Source organism: Accipiter gentilis, chromosome 20, assembly GCF_929443795.1.
Source record: "Accipiter gentilis chromosome 20, bAccGen1.1, whole genome shotgun sequence".
NCBI classification, from domain to species: domain Eukaryota; kingdom Metazoa; phylum Chordata; class Aves; order Accipitriformes; family Accipitridae; genus Astur; species Astur gentilis.
Genome location: NC_064899.1, coordinates 18325301 through 18335224, shown reverse-complemented (window position 1 = coordinate 18335224; position 9924 = coordinate 18325301). Strand labels below are relative to the sequence as shown.

At 42.9% G+C, this 9924-nt stretch overlaps 1 protein-coding gene across 3 annotated transcripts in view; it reads right to left on the bottom strand.

Annotated features, from left to right (window-relative positions):
* Nucleotides 1-838: 838 nt before the first annotated feature.
* The window catches only part of HIVEP1 (HIVEP zinc finger 1), a 125047-nt gene continuing 115961 nt past the window's right edge, over nt 839-9924 (bottom strand). For all 3 annotated transcript variants that reach the window (XM_049823995.1, XM_049823997.1, XM_049823996.1), the window contains exons 9-10: nt 5792-6309; nt 839-2946 (exon numbers count right to left, since the gene is read on the bottom strand). In XM_049823995.1, the coding sequence (XP_049679952.1) occupies nt 1771-2946; nt 5792-6309 (1694 nt within the window). In that variant the 3' untranslated portion in view covers nt 839-1770. The remainder of the gene's footprint in view (nt 2947-5791; nt 6310-9924) is intronic.

Sequence of the window (9924 nt, the reverse complement as noted above, 5' to 3'; positions counted from 1 at the left end):
AGTACAAAAGCCGATGTTAAAGTTAAAAATGGATCTAGAATAGTGCTGTTCTTGAATACGAGCAGTACAAGGTATGAATTACTTCTTTAAACTGGGTACAGGAGTTAATCTGTGAACAACGCAGCCCAGCTTACATTCAGGTTCACTCCTGATTTTTTTCCCAAGATTTGGTTCCCACCCTTTTCTTCCAGTTGTTTTGGATGTGCTTATCCTTGTCATTTCCATAAAGGTGATCATGCTTTTAATTTACATCTTCCAGATTTCTACTGGAATTTGGTTGTTAAAATGGCTTTATAAACTTCTGTAAGAATGTGATATAAGGACACAGCAGAAAACCAACTCTATTTAAAAATTACAGCATGAATCCCAGGCCAATTTGAAACTTTCAGGAATGTTTAGGCCTGTAACATGTGAGACTTGCCTCCTGCAGAAGTTGAACACCTTAAAAATGTATTGGTGACTTTAAATTGTTTTCACCATCTGCAAACAGAATTTTATTAAACTTCATTATTCTGGGATCCATACATGTCTTGTATGCCCATTAACGACGAGTTTGTTGATGTAACGGCACATTAATTGTACGTGTAAGACCTCTAGTCCCTTGTTTTTCCCTGCATCAATAAGACAAAACCATATTTAGGGAGAAATTGGCTTTGTCTACCTGTAAACGAAGACGACCTGAAATGCAGTCTCCTAAGAAGTTGATGTTAATTGGCAATGCCAAATCCTCATTACAGTAGTGGCATTTTCACCAACTGTATGGCGGATTTTGCAATTAAGAACACACAAAGAATTATTCTTTTCTTGTGTAACATTTTAATGTCAATAAAAAGTGGTTTTATAGTTCCAGATTACAAATAAAAAAATATTTCATCTTGACCCTTTTGCTATTTTCCCTCAGGGAAGTCTTCAAATTTTAGTTAGGAAGTGTTAAAAACACGAGGTGGATGGATGCTCCCTCTACAAAAAGCTGAAGGACTCCCTCCCCATTTTGCCATCCTGGATGTTTTGAAATGGAAGGTTTTGCTCCAAGTAAGCCCGAAGGGTGTACTCTCTCTCTCGTGGCAGGTGAAACCACGGGGGCATACACCACCACCGAATCCTTTCGAGCTGAACGCAGCTGGAAGGGTACTAAAAGGGGCGAGCCAAGCGCCTCTCCAACTACCGGGCTGCATCAAGAAGGCACAACATAAGCAATGGTAAAGTCAGTAAACAAAATTTTACTGTAATATATCATAACACAGATACTGTATTTCTCTTTTAAGTGTAAAGCTACCGTCTTACACAAGAAAGATGGACAGACCCTTTTCCAAGACTAATATGGATACAATAAATATGGAGTTTTACATACTAGATCTGTACACAGAAACTTTGTCCCACAGCCATAAAAATTTACATTTAACAGTGCAACATATAATTTAATCCTTTATTTATCTGACATAGGATGTTTACTTACTAAACACAAGCAACTACCTGGTTTTAATATACATATTTTATATATATATATTTTATATATATATATTCAACAATCTGTACAGGTTTCTAAACATAAAACTCCAAAAAGGCACAATCGTCTATACAACATGTACAAAAATGGCTGGAGCTGACAAGAAACAACAATTATTGGTCAAGAGTTCATGATTGCACGAAGATTAGTAATGGGTTTGTGTCAGAAAAATGTGCTTTAAGGAAAGGGAGGTTTGCAAAGAAACCTGTAAGTGTTATAAAAAAAGCCCCCCCCAAAAATAAAAACACAATGAAAACCAAAACCTAGGTTGCTATTACAAGTCTATCCTCATCGTCACTGCTGCCATCGCTAAACTGCACCGTGTTTTGCCGCCGGGGCAAGGCGGCTGGCCTGTGTACCTGTCTGTCCGGGGAGACAGTTCGGTGGACCGGGGACTTGGTTAACGCGTCGGGATTCGCCTTGGAGCGGGGCTCCGCCGGGGCGGCCCTCTTCGCCTGGAGGGAAGGGACGTCGCGCTTTGGCTTGGCGGGGTTCGTGAGGTCAGTCTTTTCGGGGTCCGCTTTCCCCGGACCGTCGGGTCGCTCGTAGTCGGTCAGCGGGGCGGGCTCGGGATGGCTCTTCCCGCCGTACCGCTGGCCGCCGGCCGCCGCCTGAGGAGAAGCGGCCCCGCCGGCCTGGCCGACCTCGGCCGCGGGGAAGCCAACGGGAGCCGGCTCCGGCTGGGACTCGCAGGCCTTGCCGCCCGAGGCAGGTGCCTCGGAGGCTCCTTGCCCCTCGGCGCCGGCGGGGCTGACGGAGGGGATGAGGGTGGGCAGGGCGATGTTCAGGATCTGCAGGCCGGGAAGGTGGGCCTGCGGGCTGGGGTTGCCCTGCGGGGCCGCGCCGGCGGTCAAAACCTGGAGGCCCACGGCGTTCAGGGTAATTCCCGAAGGGCGCATCTGCGGGGCGATGTTCGTGTTTGCCAGGCCCAAGATGTTCACCGTCTCCACGCCCAGCGGCGGCAGAGGCTGCAGGCTGGGCGTGCCGAGACCCTGGATGCCCGGCACGCTCACCTGGCCGATGGGAATGCACGGCACGACGCTGTTCACCTCGGCGACTCCCACGGGATTCGCGGCGGTGCCGGCGGCCGCGCCGCCCGCATCGCCCAGGGCGCTGGTAGTTCTGTGAATCACGCCGACGGCAGGGATGGTGAGCTGCACCGGCCCCGCCTGGATGGGGACGAAGGCGGAGTAGGCGGCCAGGCCGGCGGGGACCACCTGAATCCCCCCGACCGGCACCGTGCCGTAGGGCGCCTTGGCTTGCCGCTGCGAGTGCAGGGGGAGGTGGCTGAAGAGGTGAGTCTGGGGAGCCCTCAGCTCGGCGGCGTGCTGCGGGCACCCGGCCGGCTTCTCCTCTGGGATTTCGGCATAGGGCGACGGTGCCGTGGTCGGCATGCTGCTGTCCACCAGCGAGGAGGGAGAGCTGACGGAGGGCGTGCTCTGGGAGAGAACAACACAGGCGTGTTAATGCGGCGGCCACCGCTACCCTCGAGTGAAACGAAAACGCGAGGTAGCTGGGAGCGCTTCCCACACTCCCTTTTAAGAAAAAACAACAACAAACTGGTTCACAGTATATACTGCCCAGCTTGAACAATGAACTAATTTCCTTCCTTTCTTTTTCCAGCTCCTTCCTCGCCCACTAATTGAATTTTCCTCTCCTAATTACCCCGGCTAATTTCTCTTGAACGCTAGGACTTGAAAACATTGCTGAATATCCTTTGTCTGTGTTTTTTAAGGAGTGAGAAGGCTTTGGAGAACTGTTTTCTGTGGAAATCACCTCAGGCGAGAAGGTTAAATGAGCACAACCTGGCTTTTTTGATGCACCGGGTTCCTCTAGTGGAGCCGTTACAGCCTCTGGCAGGCAGAGGCAGCATCACGGCATGTTTGTCTGTAGGCACTTATAACGCAGAAGATGGGCGATAAGCAACGACAAGAAATGGATGACAACTACAGCGCCCACAGAAGAGGAGGTGACAGGCAGATACTGGAGTGAGACATAGAACCCACATCCCACTGTTGCCTCAGCTCACCATGATTTGGTGCCTAAACCTGGACCGATAATTGTATTTATATGCTCCCTTTTCTTGTCATATAGCCTGTGCTACTAAGCAAGGCTGACAACTCCTTTCCTAAAAACTCCTAAAACGAGAAGTCTTAAACTGCAATTGCAATCTCGCAGTATCTTTTAGTTTGAGGCATATTCATAACATATAAAGAGTGGTGCAACCTTATTTAGTTTATATAGTCCTAAACAGTAATTCTGTGGTTTTGACCAAGCTTAAGAAATCTCTACAGTAGACACAAAACTGAAACACGAACAGAAATGCTTTTGAAAACTGCTGGTAGGAAATGTATTGGTTAAAGGACAATATGATTTACTGACTACGCAGTGCCGACCAGTCTAAATGGGAAGAAGGGTGTGAGAAGGAAGCCAACATCTTTCTCAGAATTAAGTCCTGTCTGACACCTCTCAAGAAATCCTGATAAACTGGTATGGATGCTTTCAAAGGAATATACAACAGCTTTCCTGAGCTGTCTCGACCCCTTCTCTTGATTGCAAGAAGTGGGATCCAAACCATTCACAATAGGAACAAACTGTAGATTAACCATCAGACACACAGCTGCCACTTCTTTTGATCTGGGAAAGGAGGAGGTAGTCTGGAAAGAATTACTGCCTTGTATTACTTACGTGCCTTTTTTAAAAAAAATATATATTAATGTAGACAATCATTAGAGCTATATTAACGAGGACCTTTCAACATTTTTAATTGTGTGAATATTTTCTTGAGGCTTCATTGTTCTGTGTGATGAGGGAGTAAACTCAGTCAAATGTCTTTCTGGTATCTACTGGCAACAACTGAAACCTCAAATCCAAATATTAAGATCCTACCCCTTTTGTGGCAGGTATATACAGTGATCAGAGACCACTACATTTTATTCTATGTCATACTACAAAATCACTCCAATTTACATTTGCCACATGGACTCACAGTTCTCACAAGCAGGAATGAACCTGTGTCAAACAAGGAAATGCAGCAATAATTTTTACTGTTTCTCCTTGCCAATGGTTCACTATCTTAAATTTTGTTAAAAATCAACCCAGCAGTACAGATTTCCAAAGAAAAAACAAGCCGGTAAGTACTGAAACTAGAATGAAATTTTTACTTACTGTTTAAGATTTTGAAAATTTCCAGCTGCTTTTTTTTTTGTATAACTGCATGCACATACTATTTGTAAAAATTGCATTAATCACAGAGAAGGCAGTAATTACTCCTTTATTTAAACTACATTTTGCATCACAGTTTTCGGAGCATTATTCTGGAAAGCTCTAATGCCTTCACGGTCTGCAGTAAGAATTCAAAACTTTCAAGAGATATCCTTATGGTCAATCACGTCTGTGACTTGTACCGTCCCCATTACAGTCCATTAAAATATTGCTGAATTGTAAAAGGCTTAACACCTGCCAGTTCCCCTCTGTGATTTCCTCAGCAATTTTAAAGACAACAGTCGCCAAAATTACTGAACGCTCCTGCAGCCTCGCACACAGACTGACCTCATCTTTTTGCACACTGCTCTGAAGAGCCATGTGTTTAGAAGAGGCATGGGCAAAACTGATCCTTTTCTGATCAAAATGTTCTTTCAGCTTGGAGGAAAAATGAGAGCACTGGGAACTCAGGTCTCTGTTCTGCGCTTGTCTCTCCTTTTGTTATTGTGCAAGGGCAATCTCCTAGTTTCACTGGAACATCTGGTCTTCTTTCTAATTCTATTATTAAGCATATTTGGAGGAGAGATAAGCAATTGCACAATTTTTTTACAGTGATAAGGCAAAAACCTTTGGGACTAGATTAACTTCCCTTGGGAATTACCAATGATTCTATCGTCATATTTCAGAGAGAAATGACTTCTGAATTCTACCACTTTCCTCTGAAAACTTCATAACCACCACCATATGTTCATTTTACATTTCTGTTATATCCCTTCTTATTTGAAATACAATCTACTAGCTCCAAACTTCAGCTGAAACAACCATGTTACAATTAATCCTTTCAGGGAGAATACAATAAAAACTAAGAATTTGAAAAGCAGTGTTCCTACAACATTGTTGTTTCTAGAGTCCTACACGTTTGCGCTAGGATTATTTTCAACTCTCTTAAAGATGCATCAGCCAACAACTCAAAGAATGAAGGAAAGGGCTAACATTTTGAACTCTGAAAAATTTCCAGAAAGATCTTTAAAAGGAGGATTTAAAGTCCCACTCTCTCCCCCAGAGTCAGATAACTCCTACCTTTGTAAGAGCTGCAGTTGATATTAAGGGGTGGCCCAAGGCTGCTTCTGCATCGGGGTAATCCACAGACATCTGGCGACCTGGAGATGTAGGAGGGACGTCCGCCGGTGCCGCACTAGCACTGCGAGGACCCGCTCCTCTCTCCTGGGCTTTATCCTCATGTGCTTCCTGATGGGTGAATTCTGCTGGTGACCTGGAGGTCCTGCTAACTGACTGCACTGCGCTAAGGACAGTCATCTTCGTCAGCAGTGCTTTTGGCAGACCGTCCATAGAGTCCGTGTGAACCCCAGCAAAACAGTCTGGAAGTCTGATGTCTTCATCAGTGCTGGTGGCATCCTGCAGGCTGTGTCGAGAGGGGTGATGCTGGGGGCTGGCCGTCACCGAGGGGGTCGTGGATAGGACTGACTCAGCCTGGCTGTCTTCATCATCATCTTCATTGTCATTTTCATCTTCATCTGCACCATCAGACTCCTCCACATCATATCCTGTCCGGTCATAGCCAAATCTTTGCTTCTCACCTGCAAAAGTGGGAATTAGAAGGTAAGCCAATGAAGGTCCTGGACTGATTGGAAAGGAGGTGGGAGGGAGTAATTAGAAACACACAAAAAATCACATGGCGCGTGCGTTTTTCAGTCACATCCCACTGCATCAAAGCAACAGGAAAGAATTTAATTTTTGTTTTTATTTCCGGTGTACGTATTTAATTATATAGCTACATAATCTTTCATCTTCTGCTTCCGTGTTGTTTTTAACCTTCTGGGTTTGGCTGTTTTCTTTTAAGCCATTTATAACCATTTGCTCAAAGTCACCCTTCACTCTTTCGCTTGGGGAGATGTGAGCAGATTCCCGGTTCATTAAGTTCCCAGTGACGACATACGAAGCTGGTCTGCCAACCTTAGCGGTGGGATATTCTCTAGCTGGTTCTGACTCATAAGTGGGTGTCCTTGTACCTAATATGAATCACTGCTGCAAAGGTTTTTGAAGGATGCAAACAGAAAGACTGGAGGCTGTTAGTCAGGAATCTGTCTCGTTAACAGGCAAAAGAGACCAAAATTAGACCTTACCAGATTTCTTCACTTTGCTAATGTTTTGAAAGGTGTATTAACAAATCACCCATGATGTCCTAGGAGGCAAGAAAGCCCTAATCCTTTCAAAACTTACCTATGCTGCTCACATTAAGAAGCCCTCCTGACTTCAACTCATAAAGCCAAACTGCTGTCTAGTGGTAAACTTCTCTACAAAATACAGCTCTACTGCAGCTTTTCACCTTCTTTTATATCGTAACTTGGAAAGAAAGAATCATCTTTCGTAAAGAGACAGAAAATCCCATCTGCTGTATCTGATTCCAAGCCAGACTGTCTGGGATCATATTTTATAAAAGACAAAATGCTTTGAATGCACTAATATTTTATATTCGATTAAAGGTCTGTCTGCTGAGCTGTCCAAAAAAAATATCAGCATAAAAATCATTTGGCTCTGCAAAAGCAATGATGGCTGGTTAGTTAAAATCTCAGAGATCCTGCTCTAGAAAGCTACAAAGCAACTGACCATCAAAATGAACGATTCTGAAGAAAATCAGACCCTTAAAAGAATTTGAATGTACTACCAATACTTGAGGCTGCTACGTTACTAAAACCAAAATAAGCACCTTGAACTCCAGGTAAAATAAATGAGTTTAATTGAGCTACCTCTCAATAAGTTACCCACCATTATAAGCCTTTATGGTTTCAAATGAGCAATGCAATTAGGAATGAGACTAATAGCTGCTTTGAAAAAATCCCTCTATAATGACTTTGCCCCTCTTTGCCTACACAGTAATTTGTACATTAAATAAATATGGAAACTATAGATTTTCTACATTTACTACAGCAGGCATGAAACTGAAATGTTATTAAAAATAGCCCAAATCCTCCAGGTCATTGGAATGATGCTAACAAAAATATTTTTTCGAATTTTAAATAGTCTTCACTTATAATTCTCATCTACAGACAAAGCTGTTCAAAAAAGAAAATATATTTTAGTGGAAAAATTAAATCAGTAAGGTCCATTCCAAAAATATGGCAAGTCGGATTGTTAAAAATATTATTAACAAAACCACATGGAGTTATTCAACATTTATTTTCCTCTAGACTTCTGCCATTTCTCTTCTTCACACAAACAGTATTTCTTCATCATTAATTTGCAAAGCAAACACATCTAAAATGTTAGAACCTCTACATATGTTTGATTTCTGAATGAAAATAACTTCCCCCAATGCCTCTGTAACAGATCTTGAAGACTTCTCCATGTTTTACATCTAAAGGGTGACCCATGTGTTTCCTGCAACTCTTTAAATAATGCATGGGGCATTGCAAAGTCTCGGGTTTCAGTCTGTACTCCCTCTTAATTTTGGTCTATTTACCAACACGACATAACTATTCTCTGGGAAACCCTACTGTTTCTTTTCTTTTTTTCTCCCTCTCTCCACACGAATCTCATTTTCTATGAAAGCTGATGTCAATCACGAATGACTGTCTCCACTGGCAAGAGAAACTACCTGAAGTGATTAGACTGACTTGTCACATTTGTAAAGCAAGGAAAACATATGCTCAAACAATGCCCTGATTTATAATAAGAAACTATCTTTTTTCAAATCAACATTGAAAAACACTACAGGATTTACTAGCAAATGCTGCTTACGTAGAAATTTTCTGTGTACATCTCACCTTTCCAGAATAAAACCGTGGAAAGGGAAAGGGGACCCATGTGTGGGACATAGATTCCTTACATGCAGAACTCGGTGGGATATCATTTCCCTCTATTGTGTCCCTGTTTACCTCCACCCATTGGCCAGCTTCTATTTAAGTGTGGTTACCTGGAGCCAGAGCCTGCAGTGTGGGCGAGGTGACGGCGATGAATGTGGTTCCCTTACTCCCACACCGCTTCACAACATCAGATGAAAAAAAACCCCACTCCTGACTTGCTTGCTCTGGCAATGCACAAAGGAATGCTCTGCTCTGGCTTTCATACCCACGTGTATGTTTGCTGAAACAAGAGGTGCCCAAGCTTTTGTAATTAGTGATAGTGAATCCCGTTAAGCATTGCTGTAAATCAGTGGAGTTGCGAGAGGACCCGATACTGGAGTTTTAAGCGGTGGAAGACCCAGGCAGGTTATGGGTCTTCTCTGAATGAGGCATGGAGCTGAGGCTGTGACCGCTCCTTGTGGGGAAAGGCTCTTTTCCAAGCACTGTCTTGTTAACCAAGTAGTATTGGCCCCCATCCATTTTAGTAATGGTACGCTGCCTACTAAAGTTCCCTTGCAGTTTTAATTGGGGAAAAATTAATTCTTCGCTTCCTATCTTAAACTATGCACAATTATAACCATATGCTTATGTAGCTGATATATATAACTAGAACTGACTCAATTTCCAAAGGGAACAAAATGACTTCTGTGTTTCACTTTGTATAAGGTTGTCAAGCAATGTGGGATATTCTAGAATGAAGGATGTGTCATAAATTTAAAGGCCACTAGTATATGGGGAAATGGCTTTTGGCATGAAAGTTCACAGTTGTTTTTTTTAAAAAAAGAAAACAGGAAGAAAGTTTCACACTATTAAGTGAAGTCTTTATGAAAGCTACTTCTCTTTCAAATTTGTAACTCTCACCATTTTAACAGAAAGACTGTTCAAGACTGCCTCAATTTTTTATAACAAGTGTTTCTGGAAGACTAGGGAATGTCTCTCAACCTCTGTCAACTGCTGCAATCTTTTCTTTTAAACCCTTAGCAAGACTATTCTTCTTTCTCAGCTTCACAGAAGAGAGGAACTTTTGGCTACAGACATGAAGTCTGCAAAAATTAGGAACAGCTGGAAATAAAGGTATAATAGAAACGTGGACACAACTACTGATTGGGGATTTTGCTCACATGGCAGATATATTTAATAAAATTCAGTTTTTAATCCTAGGTATTGAAGTAAGTGTACACAAATCATGGGCAAAAATCATCTTAGTCCTTCATTTATTTTGTTGTCGGTCCTCATTTAGTTAATCAGCTCTGTATTGTGTTTGTGGTGTTGATGAGCTTGTTGGCTAAGGCTCTGTTATACTGACATTTTGCCTCAAAGTGGGGAAAGAAAAAGCTTCAAGTTCTTCAG